Source organism: Mustela nigripes, chromosome 2 (genome assembly GCF_022355385.1).
Source record: "Mustela nigripes isolate SB6536 chromosome 2, MUSNIG.SB6536, whole genome shotgun sequence".
NCBI lineage: Eukaryota > Metazoa > Chordata > Mammalia > Carnivora > Mustelidae > Mustela > Mustela nigripes.
In genome coordinates, this window is record NC_081558.1 from 208227452 (window position 1) to 208249160 (window position 21709).

General features: G+C 41.6%; 2 protein-coding genes across 5 annotated transcripts in view; one reads left to right on the forward strand and one right to left on the reverse strand.

Moving 5' to 3' along the window:
- The window catches only part of SON (SON DNA and RNA binding protein), a 33002-nt gene extending 23193 nt beyond the window's left edge, over positions 1–9809 (forward strand). Inside the window, 7 exon segments of the mRNA XM_059392282.1 lie at positions 1045–1161; positions 5314–5461; positions 7854–7925; positions 8027–8142; positions 8719–8847; positions 8849–8905; positions 8908–9809. Coding sequence (XP_059248265.1) covers positions 1045–1161; positions 5314–5461; positions 7854–7925; positions 8027–8142; positions 8719–8847; positions 8849–8905; positions 8908–9093 — 825 coding nt within the window. The 3' untranslated portion in view covers positions 9094–9809.
- On the reverse strand, positions 47–21656 carry DONSON (DNA replication fork stabilization factor DONSON). 4 transcript variants are annotated; one of them, XR_009402600.1, is made up of 12 exons: positions 20669–21656; positions 19904–19984; positions 17985–18188; positions 16874–17052; positions 15869–16047; positions 14728–14806; positions 14508–14612; positions 13622–13820; positions 11802–12014; positions 10625–10770; positions 3980–4076; positions 47–413 (listed from the first exon to the last, which is right to left on the reverse strand). XR_009402600.1 is itself a non-coding variant. In XM_059392289.1 (11 exons), exons 1-10 carry the CDS (start codon positions 20981–20983, stop codon positions 10633–10635), a joined length of 1692 nt encoding a protein of 563 aa, XP_059248272.1. In that variant the 5' UTR covers positions 20984–21656; the 3' UTR covers positions 48–413; positions 10625–10632. The 4 variants fall into 4 exon arrangements, 3 of the variants coding, with proteins under 3 accessions (XP_059248272.1, XP_059248271.1, XP_059248270.1); XM_059392289.1 differs by lacking the exon at positions 3980–4076 and having other exon boundaries at positions 48–413; XM_059392288.1 differs by lacking the exon at positions 47–413 and having other exon boundaries at positions 3806–4076.
- Positions 21657–21709: the final 53 nt, after the last annotated feature.

Here is a 21709-nt window from a genome sequence, read left to right on the forward strand (position 1 = left end):
TAGGTCCTTATCTTAAAAATCCAAGGAAATAAATAATTTGGCATTATTAGTTTATTTAAAATGAAAGTGATTTGGGGCATGATCATTCATTTAGTAAATATTTATTGTGTACTATGTGGCAGGAACTGTTTAGGAGAATACAGTAGAAAAAATTCGCTGCCCTAAAGAGTTCGTTATCTGGTGTATAAAAGTAGCTCTGTGCCCATAGTAGTCCTTTGAAATGTAGGTACTATTATGACTTGCAGTTTCAGCGGAGGAAACTGACAGTGGTTAGTCAGCCTGAAGCAAGTATGATGCTGTATGTTAACTACACTGGAATTTAAAAAAAAAGTGATGAGGCAGTCTGAGTCCATGGTCTGTACTTTTAACAGTAGACAGCTTTTCCATTTGTCTTCTGCATTCCTTTGGTAGATCTGTATAGAAACAGTAAATACACATTCAGACAGATAAGAAAATAATACTGCCTGACAATACCAGGGTACAGTAAATCTACTTTGAAGGACCGACAACTGATTCTTTAACCTGCACAATAAATGTTGGTGATTAACGTAGTGCTCAGTTTTTAAAGAAAGCTGTTTTATGTGTTTGTACAATTTCCTGTGTTTATTACTCCTTAAACATGTCTCTCAAATTTATTCTGGATTTCTAATACCACAGAAAAGGTAGTTAAAAAACTCCGGTGGTTATGACGTTTATATGTGTACATAGGCAGAGGGTGGGGATCCTTTGCTGTACAAACTGTTCATGTATTCATGTGATACTTGGAAGGACGAGCATTACAGTTACGCTTTTTAGTTGTTAGAAATACATCTCAGATCTTGTTACAAATGGGACCCACTGAATGTTACCAAAGTGCTTCTTTGGAGCATTTAAGAAAAAATTTAAATACGTATAAAAATTCAGCATACTGTTTTAAAAGTTGAAGTTTCAGGTCAGCCTTTTCAAGAATGACCTAAACCGTTTCATGTAGTGAAATAAATCAGTGGGATTTTGACTAGGTAAGTACTTTTACTTAATTCATTGAGGCATTTGTTTTTCCTTCAGATCGATGCCTGGGCTCAGCTGAACTCCATTCCCGGTCAGTTTACCGGAAGTACGGGAGTGCAGGTTCTGACACAAGAGCAGTTGGCCAATACTGGTGCCCAAGCCTGGATTAAAAAGGTACACGACATCCGCATATATGAAAGTGGCCAAGTACAAAGTTAAGGTTTTTTTAGAAAATGTGTTCCTAATAATGCACAAAGAGGCCAGTGACTTTAACCAAAATTCATGAGTAAATTTGCGCTGTGTGCATACTCAAGATGGACACTGAAGATGGACCTGATTTGTGAGACAATGGCAGATGGATAAATGGGGCGTAAGAGCTGCTCAGTTTATATCCTCAAGTTTTATTTCTGTGTTGCTGCCACTGGGATTTTGGGGGGTGGTTTTTAAAAACTGTTTTGAATGCTAACGGTGTATCTTAGGTGCTGTGCAGAATGTTCCACAGTTCCTGTTGGACTACTAATCTAATGATTTCAAAGCAGTGGTTCTCAAATTTTTTCTCATCATGGGATACTTTATTACAGGTGTATTTTTGGTGGATCACTGCCCCCAAGAGCCCTCTTACCGTCCCAGTGTTTCCACTTCTCTGTTCCTCTGTCCTCCTTCCCCCTTCCGTAGTGCCTGTGCCCTCTTGTAAGCACTCTTGGCCCTTCCTCCTCACCCCTCTGGTGATCTCCAGTCCCCGATCCCAGTGGGTGTCCGCGGCCGGTTACAGCAAGTTGGTTGGGAGGCCCCAGGATTAGCTCTGCATGTGGTGATTTTGCCATGGGACTGGACGGCTGGGGAGGAGGGCTGGAGTGTGTGTGGGGGAGGGTGGGCAGTGCTGAAGGGGTGGTGACGCGGGTGGGGAGGGGACAGAGGATACTTCTCTGTGGACCACCATTTAGGCCCTGGTGGCCTCTGGTGATCCGCAGGCTCAATTTGAGAACCACTGATCTCATGAAAAAAACAGAGTAAGACCTAAATACAAGGGAGAGGACGGACGCCTCGTGCTGTGAAGATGTAGGTGCTCCTGGTTTCAGATTCCTGCAAGGAGACCTGTGCACTCCACCTACGGCTGCCTCATTGTTGGGGGAGTCTTAGGTGGTTATGAAGGGCTTTCTAAATGCCTTCTGGTGAAGGGATGTGGTTTGGTCGGATGGGTGATGGGAAATCTGTTTCAGGAGTACTGGCAGCATGGCAGTGCTGAACTGGGAGGCTGCGTGGTCTAAAGGATTGGGAAGGTTTCTTTATCCTGCTGTACTCCTGACTGCTTTTGTGATCATGGGCAAGTAATTGGAATTTCAGTCTCCAAGTGTCATAAGAAGACAAGTTCTTATTACTGCTTCTCAGGGTGGTAATTAATAGCGTGACGGGACTTAGCACCTATTGAAGAATGGCTGATTGCTAGGGAATGAACTGAATTTCGGCAAAAGGAGATTTTGGTTGCTTCAGAGCTTTTAATCTCATAATACTTCAATTTTGATAGCATTATCTCTAATGACCCTCTTATTAACAAATTAATATAAAACATATACCCTCAGTTTATCTGTCATGGGGGGGAGATAGTTGCACATTATAATAGGTGTATGGTGGGCATATGGTCAGATTTATGGAAAATTTACAACTTGTTTATAATTTACTAGGGATCGGTATTAGAAAAAAGATGAAAATCTAGCAAAATATTTTAAATTTTGAATTCATTTTGGACTTAACTATTACAGTGTTTAAAAGTAGTGATTTGTTTAGTACTTGAAAATGGCTCTCATCTCATTGGGAAGAATTACAGTTATACACCTATTTGAATACTTTTAAGTCTTTCATACTATTTAATCTTGAAGCTGAGTGCTCAGTATTTCACGAAGTTAAACTTGAAGCTTATATGGGCATTTAGACACATACAGATTAAATAGTCTTGTACGTTATTAGATAGAAACTTCTGAATGCTATTCCATTGCAAAATTTTGGACTTCATTTGGACAATGAACTTGATCCATAATGCTTATATAGTTCTAAAAATCACGTTAACATAACCTGCAAAAAATGAATCTCTTAAGGATTAAATTGGTTCCCCGCAGACTTTCCCTTAATTTTTTTTGGACTTCCAGTCTTCTAGGCAGTTGACAGGTTTTAAATAATTCACATCATGTTAAATGTTATGTAAGTCATTTTGATAAATTAGGAGATTTGTTCATCAGAGAAGTTTCTAAATAAGAAGGCTGTGCTTTCAGAAAAACTACCATTTATATGTTTACAGAAGAACATTTGCTACTGATACAAAGCAGGGAACATTTATAAAAATGTGAAGTCATTAGCTGAAAATTTAACATCTTCACTGTCAAATACCACAAAATGTCTCTTTATTGCATTTAGAAAACTTTTTCAATGATCATACAGGTTTTCTTGCCTTGCTATTGCCCAGCACCCTCTTTTTTGTTAAAAACTCCACAGAATGACAACATTCTCCATATTCTTTTTAGTTTGTTACAGTATATTCTTAGATGAAAAAGAATGAAAAGTTTACCATTATTAACTGTTTGTCAGTAAAACATTTTTAACTGGTAACTGACTTAAAAGAACCTTTCTTTTTTGGAATTGAGTGGTTGGAACAAGACCCGATGGGTATTGTTTGCTCTTACAGTTTCATTAGACTAAGCAGCTTTTTGGTGAACTGTGTACACACTGGGGTAAAGAAACATGAAGATAGTAGAGAATGGAAACTGAGTTGGAAGCCTGGGTTTTTTGGGGATTTGCATTATACTCTGCACAGTTGCCCTTTTTTTTAGGAGTGTTTCCTGGAAAAGAGGGGCGGATGAACCTGGAAGTAAGTAAAAGTCATTCTAGGTGTGTAGCAACAAGGCAGTCGATACCCAAGCATCAGCTAACTTTTCTCTTTATACATCAACACTGCATGGCCTGCACCAAATAAGGAACTGAACCAGGGGTATGTTTTTACCTCCACAGCTGCCTCCTTCCATCAGAGCACCTGGTTGAACTTAATGTCTAGTCACACGTCATTGGCATGCCTGCTCCCCAGCATATAATTTACAAAGCTGGGGAAAAAATAAGATGATACAGTTTTACTACTGTGTGTAAAAACAAGATAATAAAAAATTTAGTATTAACTTATCAATACAGGAAACGATTTATGCATACTCTTTCCAGAGCTACCAAAAGTTTTGACTCCCTCTGTTGATAAGTTAATGACTTTTGCTGTAGATTTGCTAGAAAATGTAAATCTAAAATTTAATAACAAGGGGAAGTAAAGCAGGATTTGGAGATGTTACAAATTTTTAAAAAATGGCCATAAACCTCAACAATAGAATTCGTTTGCTGATGTCCTTTAAAATAGAGGCATTGCCTGTTTATTTCTCAATGTGTGAAAACGACTGTTGACCATGCTAATGTAGATAGTTGTGCATCTTATGACATTAAGTGGTTTGCTGCTTTGATGGAAATTATGGTTCAGTGGGTTGGATACAAGAGAGATGACTGTTCACAGAATAACCTGTGAACTTTCACCCCTCTGTATGGAAACTTGTTTCAGGGCCAAATCCTTGTAGCTGTCTTCTTGCCCCGGTCAGTGCCAGCCCTACTATTCACAACACTGCTGCCACCGAGGCCTAGGTATGTAAACGCTTAAGGAGTTTTTTACAAGTCTTTTAACATCACGCTAGGTTTTAAAAGAATTCAGTTTCAGTTTGGTAGTAATGACAGGGTATTTTATGTGACTGTCCGTTTCTTACTGTGTAAATACAGAGACTTATCTTTTTTGCTTCATAGGGATTTTCTTAGTAAAATATTTATACTTGCTTTATGGTAGAATGGGGAAGAAAACTTGGGATGTTAACAGTATGCTTCTTCAGTGTCCAAACTATTTCTAAATGATTTCTGGGCTTTATTCATTAACTAGGTACACCTGGGACAATTAATATTATTGACTGTTTTAACATTGCCTTCTTTTTATTTTGCAAGCTAAGAAGAGATACCAGTGAACCTAAATAGTGGACGAAAACAGGAGTGTTCTAATTTTTTTTTTTTTTTTTTGGAGGGGGGCATGAGGGCCACTGTTTTAAACTGCCATTTATCTGCCTTATTTGACTTTGAAAATACTCTTATGTTAATGTGAAGTAATTAGAACATCCACACTACAGTATGTATATAAGTTATAGAAATTTTAATTGCTATATCAGATCTAGAAAAATAAGATTTTTTTTTAAAGTTACACTGAGTTTATAGCCAAATTCTAACTGTGCAATGGGGACATTTTACCTTTCTTTCTTTGGATAGGATCAGTTCTTAAGAGCAGCCCCGGTAACTGGAGGAATGGGAGCCGTTTTGATGAGAAAAATGGGATGGAGAGAAGGAGAAGGATTAGGAAAAAACAAAGAAGGAAATAAGGAGCCTATCCTAGTTGATTTTAAGACAGACCGAAAAGGTAACACATTGTTTCGGGAATGTTGATTATGCCTCCTTTAATATTTAGAGTTTCATTACCATCCTATTTTATTATTTTTTTTTAAATTTTCCTTTTTTTTTTTTTTTAAGGTTTTATTTATTTATTTGACAGAGATCACAAGCAGGCACAGAGGTGGGGGAGAGAGGGAAAGGGAAGCAGGCTCCTGCTCAGCAGAGAGCCCGATGCGGGGCTGATCCCAGGACTCTGAGATCATGACCTGAGCCGAAGGCAGAGGCTTTAACCCACTGAACCACCCAGGTGCCCCATCCTGTTTTAAATTGAGCTCTATACCCAGTGTGGGCTTGAACTCACAACCCTGAGATCTTGAGTCCTACACTCTACTGACAGAGCCATCCAGGTGCCTCTTTAAAAAAAATTTTTTTCTTTTTCCCAAAGTAACCTTCCTATATTTTGATGTCCGTGATACTTAAGTGGGGCATATTTACGGCTGTTATGACATGAAAGTTCTGCCCATTTGTGGCAGCTTTTATGGATACGGATGGAGTCACTGATTGGAGCTAAAAGGTGGTCTTATATTAGTTGCTTAATATTACGGAAGTGTGCATAAATCAGTGTAATTGAAATTTCAACTAGATTTTAGTTTAGTAAATGGTATCCCCTTTTCTTTTTTCTTGACAGGGAACATATACTTCATATACTTGTCTTTGTTTCTAGGTAGGATGTAGTTTTTACCTTTCTCAGATATTTTATCCCACATATTCTCATTTCCTATTAGAGTGCTGTTTTGTCTTCATTTTATATAAACCCTTTTGGCATGTCCCTTTCTTAAGCTCTAGTTGAGTTTTCTTGGGCTGGGGCTGGAGACAGTTGCTGACCGCAGCTTGTGCTTGGGGCACCTTGGGACTTTTGTCTTTACTAGTACTTTGCTACTCAGGTGGAGATCTGTCTACATAGCCTGCACACAGTTGCTAAGTATTAAAAATACACTCAGCGGGGTGGGCTGCTGGGTGTCTCAGTCCATTAAACATCTGACTCTTGGTTTCAGCTCAGGTCATGATGCTCAGGGTTGTGAGATCGAGCCCTGCATTAGGCTTTGCACTAGGTGTGGTGCCTGCTTGGGATTCTCTCCCTCCTCTGCCCTCTGCCCTCACATAAAAATATGTATATATGTACTTAGTGCTCATTGATGACCGCCAGTTGGTACCTTTTAAATAATACCTTCCTTTGGAAAAACGTCTTACATAGATGGGGCTGAGCTGTCAGCTTTGTGATTTTAATAGCTCGTATAAATCCTGATTTTTAAGAACTGGGAAGTTCAAAACTGGAATTAATTTTCTTTAACTTTGCAAACAGAAAGGTAAAGTTGAAGTTAATGTAGTTAAATTACTCTGTCCGTGAATTTGGAAACCAACCAGCTCGGACCAAATTGTGTCTTATAAAATGTTTTGCATCAGAATTTCTATATTGTCATCCAGAGAATACTGTGATATTCTGTGAATACTGTGATGCCATTTTTTAAATTTGAAATTGGTAGGATTTATCATCATGATTCTCAAAATAGGCTGGAAATAGCATGAGAGTCATCCTTGCTGTGGCATCAGTTCAAATTTTGGATCAAATTAGGAAAGGACATTGTACTGATACCACATTGGCATTGTCTTAATACAAGTTGAACACATTTTTTGTGTGTCCTAGAAGGTGACTGGTTGGAAGAGAACAGCTGTGAATGTGTCATGTAGCTACAGGGAACATCCTTTTTGGAATTGTGTTAACAGTGTTGGGTTTCGAGAAGCATAGTGACAAAATTAGTGAGGAACTGATTGAAAATTCCCAGGAAAGCATGGATGTTGGCTAGTAATACAGTGAAATCCCATTGGAAAGGGAGATTATGCAGTGAGACTGTCTTCTGTTCATATCATTTGATAAGTCAGAAAGTGGTTGTTTGCTGGGAAAAATACAGACCCATTTCTAGAGACACCCTCTTTTTTTAATTGTTCAGGGTGTGTGGCCTAAAATCCTCACCTTTTGGGGAACTTTAATTGGGCATTTTGTTTAATGGCATTGGAAGCCTTTAGAAATCACTTGTAGTAAATAGCCACTACTTTTTAAACTTAGAAAGAAACAGTCCTGGAGATGTTAAATATGGCACTATTCATATTCTAAGTTTCTGTGTTCTCTGAACATTTGATTTTTTTTTCCAATTTCTAGTATCAAGGTATATGAACATGATGTATATGTTTATATATTGAAACATAGGGAAACAAGCCAAATTACATAAAAATTAAGGGTAGTGGGAGTTGAATATTTTATTGGAAGGCATAGGTTGTGATTCACGTTCCTAGAATCATTGTATAAGTTTAAAATGATGCTTTGGAGTTTATTCAGTGAACATTGGCTTTTTATTTTAAAGGTCTCGTTGCAGTAGGAGAAAGAGCACAAAAGCGGTCCGGAAACTTCTCTGCTGCAATGAAAGATCTGTCAGGTGAGAGCACATTTTAATTTCCTCTTGTCCCATCCCCCACCTTGAATTCCTAATTCGTTACCACAGAGAGTGAAAATTAATGGCTTTTTTCCCCTCTGTAGGCAAACATCCTGTGTCTGCTTTGATGGAAATCTGTAATAAGAGAAGGTGGCAACCACCAGAATTTCTCTTGGTCCATGATAGTGGCCCTGATCATCGCAAACATTTTCTCTTTAGGGTAAATATGAATTTCTGCATTATGTACCCTTATTAATTTGATGCCTAGAGGGTGAGGGATAAGCATTGTATGGTCACAGGATTGATACATTGTGGGTTGGGAGTGAAGATGTATGTGTGGGCAGAAGTGATAGGGATTTGGGATTTTAAAATAAGTATACTTTAACATGACCTGTTAATACCCTATTTTTCAAAAATGATGGAGGGAAAAAGATGGGCAAATCTGGTGGATCATTTGTTGACATTTTCTAATGGAACATGGAGAATTAATTTTAATAGTTTTATCAGGGTTTTTCTCCATTCCCTACCTCTCCCCCAACCCCGCCCTCCCATTTGGAGACCTGCTTTTAATTTGCAGTCCCTTTTCCCAAATGATTAGCTTTTTCTGGGTTGAAATTAATTTGACTTACACAGTGTGGGTGTTATATTTTGGTAAATTATTTTTCTAGCATTTAGTGAAAAAATACAAAGCTAATAGATATTAAAGTTTGATGCTGTTCTTATTGTATGTTTTTCTTGAATAGGTATTGAGAAATGGAAGCCCTTACCAGCCCAATTGTATGTTTTTCTTGAATAGGTATTGATAAATGGAAGCGCTTACCAGCCCAGCTTTGCCAGCCCTAATAAGAAGCATGCTAAAGCCACAGCAGCTACTGTGGTTCTTCAAGCAATGGGCCTTGTACCAAAGGACCTCATGGCTAATGCCACTTGCTTCAGGAGTGCCTCACGTAGATAGATTGAGGTTTTATATTAATCATTTCAGATAATTTTACTCTGCATCAAAATGTATTTCCTCTTTAATGTTGTAAATATTTGGCAATTTAAGACATTGTGTAAAAAGCAATCTGTACAAACATCTCCAGGCTTTGATTTTTGTACCATGGAAATTGTATTTAACCATACAGGGTTTTGGTATGTTTATATTGTTTACCTTAGTGATGTATTTGTTTAAGTGGCTAACATCCAAACGATTGTTTGAAGGCATCCGTAATCTTCAGTGTGGAATGTTAAATAACGCTTTTATACTGTATTTTGTACTATGATGTAACCTCCCTTCCTTATGGCTAGGCTGCTGTTAACACTTGCCTGTAATCAGTGAAGGGCTGTGCACCTTGTACTAGTTCACAATGGGTTCTGCTGGACAGATACTGGGCCAGTGTTATTGAGGTAATTAAGCAAGATCTGTTCCACAGGGCTAATGCCACCATCTCCCCTTAAAATTTTGTAGAGGTTATAAACAGAAAGTGGTATGTTGTGTGATGATCTGCACTAAGTCCTGCATTCCCATCAAAGCCACCTGGGCCATGAGAAGGGAGTCAAAATGAAGTCTGATTAGAATTCTACTGCAGAGGCCAAGTACATTTAGTATGGCATTGAGTTGTGATATAGTTTTACTTTGATGTGCATTTTGAATTTCAGCTACACCTAGATAGACGTTAAATGATAATTAAAATGCTGTAACCAACTTACCTAATAAAATCGGCACCCAGCCACTATTTTGTTGACTATGAGAAAGTTTTAAGTTTATGTTAATTTTTAGGGTCTGATAGAATATTTCATGTGTATTACAGTGGTATTCATAATGCTATGTCTCTAAACTTTATTTTCAAAAGCTTAAGGCCCAAATATAAACTTCTCTGGAATAAATGTGGTGTTTTATTTTCTGGATCATAAAGTGAACACATACTTCTTCACTGAATACTGTTATTTCTTTACCCAAGGCTTTTGATTTCTAAGTACTTTTATTTTTAAGAAAATCTGAATTACACACACACACATACACACACGCACGCATGCACACACCCCTACAGGAGCAATAAATACTACTTTACCATGACAGCTGAGCATACATTACAATTATTAACACTATTCTGTGGGGAATACAAAATACCTTATCTGACTTAACATGCATTAAAAAACCAAATTTAATATCTTTGAGAAGAGAATAATTATAAATCAGAAGGAAAGCAGCAACTAAGAGACACATCAACAATCATCAGCTCAACAGGTATGGTCTACATTTGTTTTCTATCTTTATAAAAAGAACCTGCCTATAATTGCAGGTGATTTATCAAATATAGTTTTGCCCTGATGCCATCAGTCATAATGCCAGGAGATAACAGTAATTTAGCTTCAGTTCCCATTTGCAAGGAAAATCTGACATTCATGACATCAGTTTTCTACTCCGTTTATAAATTAGGTTGAAAGTCTGGAAGTCTCAAGTTACTGATGTTTCTAAGAAGTTGGGGGTTATCTTCATATCTGAACGAGCTAATCAGAATAGTAAAAATGCTGATTTAAAATCTTAATCCTCTGTTTAACTCATGTAATAAAGTAAAAGATTAATGTTTATAAACATTTGAATATTTTAAAGATCGTTCTATTCCTTTAACTTCCAAAATGAACTTTAGAGCCAAAGGGATAACAATCTTGAATTTCCTTGCTAGAAGGCTTTTTTCCTCAAAGATTCCTTTTAGGCTTACTTTGATGTTCAGGATCTCCAATTATAAACGTAGTCACTCATTTCCACATGTCGTAAAGATGATTTTCCCAGTATTGGTGTTCGACTAAGTTGGTCCAGAGTCTTACGATGCAACCCACAGTTAGCGAGCTCCTCAAGAACGGTCTCCTGTGGAAATTTGTACTCAGGTCAGTTAGAAAGCACATCACTCTTTGGACACTCAGACTTCACTCTTGGGACTCCACCCGACGTGGGGCTCGAATTCACGACCCTGGCAAATGCCGCATGCTCTTCCGGCTAAACCAGCTAGTTCCCCTTTAGATTTTAAAGTAGGCTCCGTGCCCAGTGTGGGGCTTTTCAGTAATTAGGATTGATAACGCTGAACAGTACAGGTTAATAAACTGGTGGTATGGGTTGCATGCTCTACCAGCTGAGTCAGCCTGGCACCCCTGCACACTCCGATTTTAGTCATTTCCATGGAACTTTGAAAAACACCTGCCTTACTTATTTGTTCATAGATAAAGGCAGTTCATTATCAATAGACATGAACCCTAAAAGTTTTCCAGCATCCACAAATAATTTTGGTTACTCTTAGAAGTCTGGCAAATGATAAAAGCATGAGGCAGTTTTAAAGGTCTTAATTATAACCTGTAAATAAAAACTATGACGAAAATTGCAGGCAAATACTAAATATCTGTAGTTGTTTATAATGAAAGAATCAGGTACTATAAAGTTCCACATCTGAGGTGGCCATGAACACATAACTTGCCTTTTCTTTGTGTTGGGGAAGTTCCAGTCACGTTGAGTACAATCTAAATTCCTAACATCTACCTCAAAAAAACCAAACTTACCCCTTCATCTTAGTAATTAGGATTGATAAAGTTACAATTAGTGCAGTTTAACACCCTAAGACACAAGTTTGGCGTATAGTAACTCACTTCTTCCATCTGAGGAAACTAGCTACGATGAAATGCTTACAGCTGTTTACTATGTTCTTGTCCTTAAGATTTTATTTATCAGAGAGGGAGGGAGCATGCGCATTAAGCAGGGGGAACGGCAGGCAGAGGGGGCAGAGGGAGAAGCCAGCTCCCTGGCGAGCGAGGAGCCCAATGTGGGGCACGATCACAGGGCCTTGGGCTCATGACCTGAGCTGCTTAACCCACTGAGCCCCGCAGGCGTCCCTACAGCAGTCTCCTTACCTTACCGGGTCCTTCCTTCGCTGACGGGCAGGCGTTAAATACAGCAGTTGGCTCATGTGTATACAGTCCAGCAGAAAATGACCCCTTTTGTGCAGACTGGAGTAGCATGGTTACAGAATGCAGACAGTGAGGCATGACGGGACCTGTGATCTCCAAACTAAACTGGTCTTTGTATCCAGAAAGAGCTTGTGTCTTCACATTGACACTTCGTGCCTTCAAGAAAATTTAAAGAAAAATTGACGGTCACCATCTCTCAAGCTTTTGTCCCTAGCCAAAGACTTGTTCAATAACTTCATGTGGGTTTTCCTCTCTACTAACCAATGATGGACTGAAGAAGGTAGAGCAGAGGCAAGAGTCCATGGTGTTGTAATAGCACTGTATGGTGACGGCAGCTACTACACATGACTGTAGCATAAAGTAGCTCACAAGACATCAAAAGAATGCTATAGGAGGAAAAATGTTAATTCTCCATCTGTAACGCACCTCCAAATTATGACTCAGTGTAAGCATGTTCTAAAGAATATAACTTTTCATGTGGTATCCTGACTTAGTAATACACTTGTCTTATTAAGAAAATTTTTTTTCAAGATTTTTATTTGAGAGAGAGCACAGAGGGGGAGAGAGGGAGAAGCAGGCTCCCCGCTGAGCAGAGAGCCCAATGCGGGGCTCGATCTCAGGACCCTGAGATCATGACCTGAGCCGAAGGCAGAGGCTTAACCAACCTGAGCCACCCAGGTGCCCTCAAAAAATTTTTTTCAAAGTAGGATTCATACCCAGCATGGAGCCCAGTTTGGGGCTTAAACTTAATGACCCTGAGATCAAGACCCGAGCTAAGAGAGGTTTAACCACTGAGCCACCCAGGTTCCCCCATAAAATTTTTTTTTAATGGAGGGCACCCGGGTGGCTCACATGGTCAAGCATCTGCCTTTGGCTCAGGCCACGATTCCGGGGTTCTGGGAGAAGTCCCACATCAGACTCCCTGCTCAGTGGGAAGCCTGCTTCTCCCTCTCAATTTGTCCCTCATGAATAAATAAATAAAATCTTAAAATTTTTTTAGTGGAAATATAGTTGACACACAATGTTAACATAGGTTTCAGGGGTCCAATGGTGATTCTACAACTGTATCCATTCTGCTGTGCTCTCAAGTGTAGCTCCCACCTGTCGCTAGACAGTGCTGTCACAGCACCGCTGACTATGCTCCCGATGCGGTGACTTTCATTCCCGACTTCCTCTATTCCCTAACTGGAAGCACGTACCTCCTCCCACTCCCCCTCACTCCCATTCCAGTTCAGTAACATAATTTCAATGCAGAATACTGGGCAAATAGAAGAATAAATTCTATTTTTTAAAAGTAAATAAAAATTCTACTGCTAATAACATTCACTATACCTTTTGTATTTACAAGCATAATTTTTTTCAGTACTGTAGATATATAGCTGTTCTTTTCACTTATCCATGATTCAAGTTTTGAGATTAATAATTTAACAACCTCGGCTAGGATCTTTACTGGTTAAGAAATGAGACAAAATGAGATCGAGCAACTTTTCCATATGGCAAAATGCTTTTGTTGCCAATCATATTTATTCAGTCAGAAAAAATTATTTTCATCTAATTCAAATAAAACATTTCTGTAATAACCATATTTTGATCTCATCTCTTTGATACATCTTTATAAATGAATGATTTTTTTCACTGGGAGGAAAGCAAAGACACAATCTGTACCATACAAAATGGCAGGAGTTATTAAAAATGAAGACTTTGATTTATTCTTAAAAGGCTAATTTATGAGGATCAGTGATTTATTCCCCCCTTTTCATTACCTTAAGCATTTGCATCGTGGCACCTCGGAAAGCTACAGGCGATAAGAGGGTTGGTGGAAGTCCTGCCTGTGGACCTGAGCTGGCAATTAAACTCTTAGAATTGATCAAAAAATTCAGCAGCGTCAGGGTATTCGTTCCCTTCACCAACACAACGGACTCCGGTCTGTGGTCCATTTGCACTTCATGTTTCTCTTTACATCTGAAGAGGACCATCAAGGAACTTGCAAATTTAAATCCCATAACCAATGGGGAAAAAACCTTGATTCTGAATCACTTCGGACCCTTTCTTCCCATTCCGAACTGGAAATGCTCTCGCCACCCAACTCTGCTGCCATTATAACTCAGTGGTTTAAATCAAAATGATTTCTCTTTGGCCATGTGAATTTGCTAGAAGTGGACACCTCACAAAAAGTAATTTCTTCTCTAGTCAAAAAAAACCAACCATGCTCTCCATGGAATTTCATTTTTTAAAAAAATGGTAGTAATTGTTCATGGTTTACTGGTACTGAGGGAGTTTGTTATTTAGTGTCGTGCTGGAAAATTAGTTTAAATATGATCTTGGGCGCCTGGGTGGCTCAGTGGGTTAAGCCGCTGCCTTCGGCTCAGGTCATGATCTCAGGGTCCTGGGATCGAGTCCCGCATCGGGCTCCCTGCTGAGCGGAGAGCCCGCTTCCCTCTCTCTCTCTCTCTGCCTGCCTCTCCATCTACTTGTGATTTCTCTCTGTCAAATAAATAAATAAAATATTTAAAAAAAAAAAAAATAAATAAATATGATCTTAAGGTAATTTAAGATTATAGTCAAAGAAAGCTGTCCGTCACTATTACAAAAGTAGCTCAATAACGGAATTAAATGGAAACCAACTGCAGTTAACATAACAAAGGATACAGCTTGATAGAGAGCACATCTGGTTTTTTAATTTTATCTTGCACACCCATCTCTTCCAGCCAGGAAAAACTTTCATCTTCATCCTCGTCACTGATTACTTGTTCCCTAGAAAATTGTTACAGTTAAGAGTTTCCAGTTCATAAAACGGTTCCCTCTACAAAACAACTCTACCAAGTCCGTAAGTCCTTAGGTGACACAAAAGATGATTTTAATCACATACTCTCCCTGTCCCAGGCTGGTCCCAGGTGCCTTCTTCTCATGGCCATTTTCTTTTATTAACGGCAGAGAAAATTCAATACCTACGTGAGAAAAGAAGAATATAACTGAGTTTTCTTTAATATAATCTTTTTTTTTTTTTTAAAGATTTTATTTATTTATTTGACAGACAGAGATCACAAGTAGGCAGAGAGGCAGGCTGAAAGAGAGAGAGGAAGAAGCAGGCTCCCTGCCGAGCAGAGAGCCTGATGTGGGACTCGATCCCAGGACCCTGGGATCATGACCTGAGCCGAAGGCAGCGGCTTAACCCACTGAACCACCCAGGCGCCCTCTTTAATATAATCTTAAAGAACTTAACAGGTATGCCCTACTTTTACAGAGTATGAAATCTAAAGATCTGAGCTTTTACCCTTGATCTATTAAGGGACTAGCTTTCAAGCTTTCTTGACACTAGCCCAACACACACACACACACACACACACACACACACACACCCTCTTTTCAAACAAAAGGTTCAGGAAACAATACACACTCTCACTGCATGTGGTAAGGTAGTACTGACTGAACCTACTAAATAGATTCCATGATCATTAATGGTTGACCCAGTTGCAAAACTGTTACTAAAAGGGGGTGGGTAATTTGTACTATCAAGGAATTTCTAGACGAACATATTCAGATGGGAACTTCCCAGGTTAACACGTGGTGGTCAGATCAGAGAAGGGAATACCACTAACTTTTTTTTTTTTTTAAGATTTTATTTATTTATTTGACAGAGAGAGATCACAAGTAGGCAGAGAGGCAGGCAGAGAGGCAGGCAGAGAGAGAGAGAGGAGGAAGCAGGCTTCCTGCTGAGCAGAGAGCCCGATGCGGGACTCGATCCCAGGACTCTGAGATCATGACCTGAGCCGAAGGCAGCGGCTTAACCCACTGAGCCACCCAGGCACCCGGAATACCACTAACTTAAAGCTATGCATTGGGGACAGCTTAAAGCACTGCTGGGGAAAAAAAATCAGAAATAAAGATGGTTCTGTAGGTAAGATTGATAAAAGACCATTCAACTGGCAAAAAGACAATTCACATTTTAGCTTTTAAGGAAAGTAATTAAGATACAGTGTGGTATTCTCATTTTAAGCCAATGGTTTTACCTTCATTTTTCATAGCTTCTCTTATGCCTCTAGTTGTAGGAGATATGAGAGCTGTGATGACATCATTTCCTGCTAATCCTGCTGCGCGGAACAGGATGGTAAACTGGTATGTACAAACGTAGAAATATGGACAAAGTTTTGTCTTCAGCAGATTATAAAGAGAAGTGAAGCTCACAGACCTATGAAGCAGCAAAATTTAGATTTTTAAAATGTATTTAGCTTAGCATCTAAAATTCAGTTTTATATTATTCGGTTTGATACATGATTGAAAACATAATACATTTATTACTGAAAATGGTTCGAATTTTTGCCACTACATATATAACTTGGCTTTTACAGGACTCAGATCGGTCATGGGACTCACTGATGACTTCTAAATACTTTAACCAATAGTGTTTACTGCTTAATCACTAAATGTTTTTTCTTTAAATAAAACACAATTGCTAATTGGTTGCTGATCTTTCTCTGAGCAGCTTCTGCTGATGAGAAAGGAAGCAGCCACTGAGAATAACATAAAAGAACATCTGTATATGCTTATGGAACACTTACACATACTTCCACAACTGCACGAAGAGTGAATAAGAGTTTAAAAAAAATTAATTAATTTAAACATTCGTTATTAACAGCTTAGAAAAAATAATTCAAAAGGACACAGAGATCATTTTACTACTACACATTTCCACATCACAAATAAGGAGAGAACACTGGTAAAATGAAAATTCACTTTTGGATGCACCAGTTTTTAATCTTACCAGTCTCTCGGGGTGCCTGGGTGGCTCAGTGGGTTAAGCCTCTGCCTTCGGCTTGGGTCATGGTCTCAGGGTCCTGGGATGGAGTCCCGCATCAGGTTCTCTGCTCAGCGGGGAGCACTGCTTCCCCCTCTCTCCCTGCCTGCCTCTCTGCCTACTTATGATCTCTCTTCTCAAATAAATAAATAAAATCTTTAAAAAACAAAACAAAACAAACAATTGCCTGAAAAACGACAAAAAAAAAAAAAAATCTTACCAGTCACTCATTAGAACGTGTTGCAAGGTTTCATCATTTGCCCAAGGGCTTATCTTTCCAGCCATTTTTCTATCAGCTCCAATGCGAGGGAACAGCGGTAGCCAAGGAAAGGCAGGGTGAAGCCAATAGATAAGACTCTGCTGGAAGGCACAACGGAGCTCAGTGGAGACTTTGGGATCCTAAAATCCAGAGATGATATTGGACAGCTTTGGGCACATTAGAAGTAGACGATTTCATTAAAAAGCATCGATATGCCACTAATTCTCAGAATCTTTACTGTTTCTTATGGGAAAGTATTAATAGCGGTTACAGCGCCTAAAAGGTGGTTTATTCTTGCCTGTGCTTCTTGACTGTTAAAACGTATCAGAAGGAAGACTTAAATACAGCGGGGAACGTTCCCTGGGCTCAGCACTGCCTGCCGCCTGCTACCACGGAGGATTGTGGGGATTTATGCTGCAGTAGGCGATACTATGTTCCGCCGCGCTCCCCTCACAACTGTTCCAACAGCAGCCAGTACAAATGGGGAACACGAACCCCAAATCCTCCAGATCTATTTATTAACAAAGCCGTACCAAGGCCTCTTTGAGGTAATCCCTTTTCATCTAGTTTGAGCTGATGGGCTGCTTGGGAGGCGAGCAATTCCATTTCTCCAAAACCATTCTAGAACTCATGACCTCCACTGCAGTATTTACAACACACTATCAACCCCGAAGCAAGAACTAGTATACAGAAAAAAAAAGAACACATGCCGTATCAGCAAAGCAGCGGAATAACCAATCTGCCTTTGCAATCCTACTCAATTGCTTTCCATTTCTTTCCCGTAGATTATCTTGCTTAAAAGACCTTAAAAAAGAATGGCTTAGTTCAAACAATTCCTACCCAACCCATTAACTAATTCTCAGGACAGGTCCCTAAATTTAATGGGCAGTTACTGAATCTGACAGAAAAAACTGCATGAAAGCACCATTTAGGAAATACAAAATTTCCCAAGTCTTTGTGTCTCTAAATGTCAGAAGAACTTAATAGAAGGAAGTATCTGTGCCATTTTGCAGAGAAGCACGTTTTACAAATAATTTGTTCCTTTAACACTTATCTGTTTTCTCAGAATTACCTGTATACTTTGAGGCAAAGTAACTTCTGTTGCCCTACAATGTTGGATGACACCCTGAGCTTCTTCCTGGGCTTTCAAATGATCTGCCCAGGTAAAGGGTTGAGAAGAGGTGAAAAGGAGTCGAGTTTTAATACTCCAGTCCACAGGTAACTCGGTACTTTCTGAGGATGGAGTATCAGATTCGGAGAACGATACTTGCGGAGTCTTTTAGAAAACAGAGAACACAAAAATTAGTGGAGTACCAAAACCAAACCAACGAACCAACCCACCCACCCCAAAACCCCTTTGATTTATTTATTTATTTTTAAAAATATTTTATTTATTTAATTAACAGAGATCACAAGTAGGCAGAGAGGCAGGCAGAGAGAGAGAGAAAGGAGGAAGCAGGCTCCCTGCTGAGCAGAGAACCTGATGCGGGACTCGATCCCAAGACCCTGAGATCATGACCTGAGCCGAAGGCAGTGGTTTAACCCACCGAGCCACCCAGGCGCCCCCCAAAAACCTTTTAATCTACAGATTTGATCAACCAGCACGATCACAGAAATGTCAAAATTTTATAAACTGTGTAAGTAACACTTAAAACACACTACACACTATGAAACACTCTAGAAAGAGTTACTCAACTGTGGTTTCGGACAGTGGTTTTCTCTGAGAAGCGGGGATTTATTGTTATGGGTGGTATTGGTGGAGGGGCACATTTTACCTGTCAGTTTATATATAGTTCTACATAGTTCAGTTACAAGAGGCATGTACTATTCCCATGATCATAATTAAAAAAGAAATCAAAATCTATTATTGATTTTGCTGTCAAAGCAAAAACCGAATTCCAAGTGTTTCGTTATTTTTTAAAAGATTTATTTCTTTATTTCAGTGGGGGAGGAGCAGAGGGAGAAAGAAAGAACCTCCAGCAGACTGGGCAGGGAGCCTAACTCTGGCTCTTGCAACCCTGAGATCATGACCTGAACCGAAATTAGGAGTCAAACACATAACGGACTGAGCCATAGGAGGGCCCCTCCAGTGTTTTCAAAAGTACCTTTTAAGCCTCTAAAACTCGAACCAGGGCTAAGCAGCTCCTGCAGGGAAGAGTAAGAACTCAGGCAGGGCTCTTAAGAGGCCATATGTAAAAAGCATTTCCTGATTTTAAAATTTCCTTCTAGACTGTTTTGCTGTCTTTTCAAGGCAATTTTCGCCACTTTACAATGATTCTTTGAGGTGACATCACATAAAAATAACAGGTAAGGGGGAACTATTTTTTTCTTTTTTTAAAGATTTTATTTATTTATTTGAGACAGCGAGAGAGCGAGCGAGCGAGTTAGCACACAAACAGGGGGAGTGTAAGAGGGAGAAGGAGGCTCCCCGCTGAGCAGGGAGCCCAGGACCCTGGGGGAATTATTTCTAAAAGACCCCATCTATTTCCGTGAAAGGGAAAGTGGGTCTTAGCTCTTGTAGCCTGCTCCTATTAGGTCAAACTCTATCTGTTAAACCATCACAACAGGAAAATCCGCGGATTGTATCAAGAGATCGAGCGTGTGTTGTGGTGGTGTCAGCAAGGTTCCGCGACATGCCACAACCTGCGGAGGTCATCTGGGGATCGAGTCTGAAGATTCAGTTAAGGACAAAGTTCAAACAGCAGCGGAGCGTGGACTGATGAGCTGGAGCTGTCACCGGTCACACAGAAATAGTGTCAGAACAGCTGGAACAGGGGAACCTGTATCTACACCAACCCTGGCGTCGGTACCACGAGAAACACCATTTTTACATCGTATAAACTCCACGCCGGTGCCTATGCCATCTTGACAGCCCTGGCACAGATGATCACTCAGCACTCCCGGCAAAGCGATCTTGCAAGTAAATGTTTCTGAGAGGTATGGATTTAGATTGTAAGAGTATACATTCTAATAACATTTACAAACTATTACCTGGAGTAATTCGGCAACGGTTGTTCTTTCAGGAAACTTCTCTTCCCACAGCAAATCATTTTCCTGATTAGAATCTAAAAACTGAGGGGGGAAAACATCGGTTCTTTTCAGTCCTAAGTGATGCTGGAGTTCGCGTGAACACGGACAGAGCCTCGCCGGGCACACGAGTTCCTCCGCGAAGTCAAGTGCAGGAATTCACATGCAAATCACTAGCTCAGGGTTTCAGTCCGAACTTTACTGTCAAAATGGCGTGGGGGGGGGGGGCGGGGATACGTGCGCCTAATAACTGATGTAGAGATCTCAAAAGTTTCAAAAAGCTCTGGGGTAAGAAAAGGGCTAGGAAATTCGGACTCCAGGACTCCCGAGCATTCCTCTTTCTCCAGGATATTTTCGAGCGCGGGAGAAGGGAGGGTCTCCTGTAACCTTCCCACTGAGCAGCGGCCCTCCTGGAGGAGTCGCTCCGGGATTTTTCGAGCCGTCTTCCCACTGACCTCTAACCCTCAGGGGCCCAAGCCCGGCAGGACCGCGGGGGGCGCGCCCCAGGGCCCTGCGCTTCCCTCAGGGCGGGCGGCCGGAGCGCTCGCGGGGCGCGCTCCACACAAAGCCCAGCTTCCAGAGCGGCCTCTCCCAAGGCTCAGGGCCCCTCGACCGCGGCGCCTGCCGCCCTCCGCGCCCATTTCCCCTCGACCGCGACAACTTGCCCGGATTTCACAGCGAATCCCCGCACTACGAGAGCCCCTCGCCGGCCAGGCCCGGCACACTCACCGGGCCCTCCGCCTCCTGCGGGCCGCGGGGCTGCCCGTCGGGGGGCTCCGCGGCGGCCGGCGGCCGGTTGTCCAGGCGGGCGAACGGGTTCCTGCGGGTCGCGGCCGGGCCGCCGCCGCCTCTGCCCGCCGCCGCCGCCGCCGGGAAGGGGCGGAGGAGCAGCCCGGCCGCCAGAGCGGCGCGGCGCGGCGCCGGCTCGGGCTGCTCCCCGGGTGAGGCGGCCGCCCCGCGGCTCCGGACCCGTTTTCGTCGGAGCCGCAAAGTCTCGGGGGGCTTCTTGAAATTGGGCGAGTAGCCAGGCACCGAAAGGGCCATAACGCGCGGCTCACGCAGAGGGGCCGGCCGGCCTCCCCGCCGGCGCTTCCCGCGCGCGCCGGCCCCGCCCCCGACGTGGCCCCGCCCCCGAGGCGCGGCAGAGCGCGAGCGACGTCGGCCGCCCTCGAGGCTCCACCCCCATGCTTTGGTCGGGTCTGGTCCCCTCCGCTCCCCGGCGCTCCGGCTGGGTCCTTGGCTGCAGTTGGGTCGCGGGAGCCGAGAGGCCCCGGGTCCGGGGCACCGACGGGCACTCCCCTATCTGGCACCGAAATAACTGACACGCCATTTAAATCTGCAGCAGAGATGTAATGGGCCCAGAACATGGCGCTTGGATGAAAAGGAGACGTCACACTTGAGCTGCAGCTTCTTAGGTTTACAGAGGGCAGCGGCGACGTCTAGAGCTGGCGAGAGCGCCCTGCGCCTCCCTGCCCCTGGCCGAAGAAAATAGAGAACCCCGGCAGGCATCAGCAAGTGCAGCCTCCTAGCCCCTGCCACGCATGGCCACAGCAGCCCCCAATCGCCTCCACCCCGCACACGCTGCAGCTGCCGCCGGCAAGTTACGGTGCTGGTCCTGTTTGATCCCGAGGAAACCCTGAAATAAATGAGTGCTTGAAAAATTTTTAAAGTGTCTATGGACTAGATCCTTTGAGACTTGAAAATAAACTCAAATGATTCAATTACGACAGCAAAGGCTCCTTAAGGAAGGAAGGTATTGAGAACGGAGTT

Bases quoted from the DNA above. Each gene is read 5' to 3' on its own strand.
- DONSON (XM_059392289.1), bottom strand. From the start codon at position 20,983: ATGGCCCTTTCGGTGCCTGGCTACTCGCCCAATTTCAAGAAGCCCCCC. The intron at 16,048-16,873 runs GTAAGATTTTTT...GCTGCTTCATAG, and splicing joins CACGTTCTAATGAGTGACTG to GTCTGTGAGCTTCACTTCTC. The intron at 14,613-14,727 runs GTATGTGATTAA...ACAATTTTCTAG, and splicing joins ACCAGCCTGGGACAGGGAGA to GGAACAAGTAATCAGTGACG.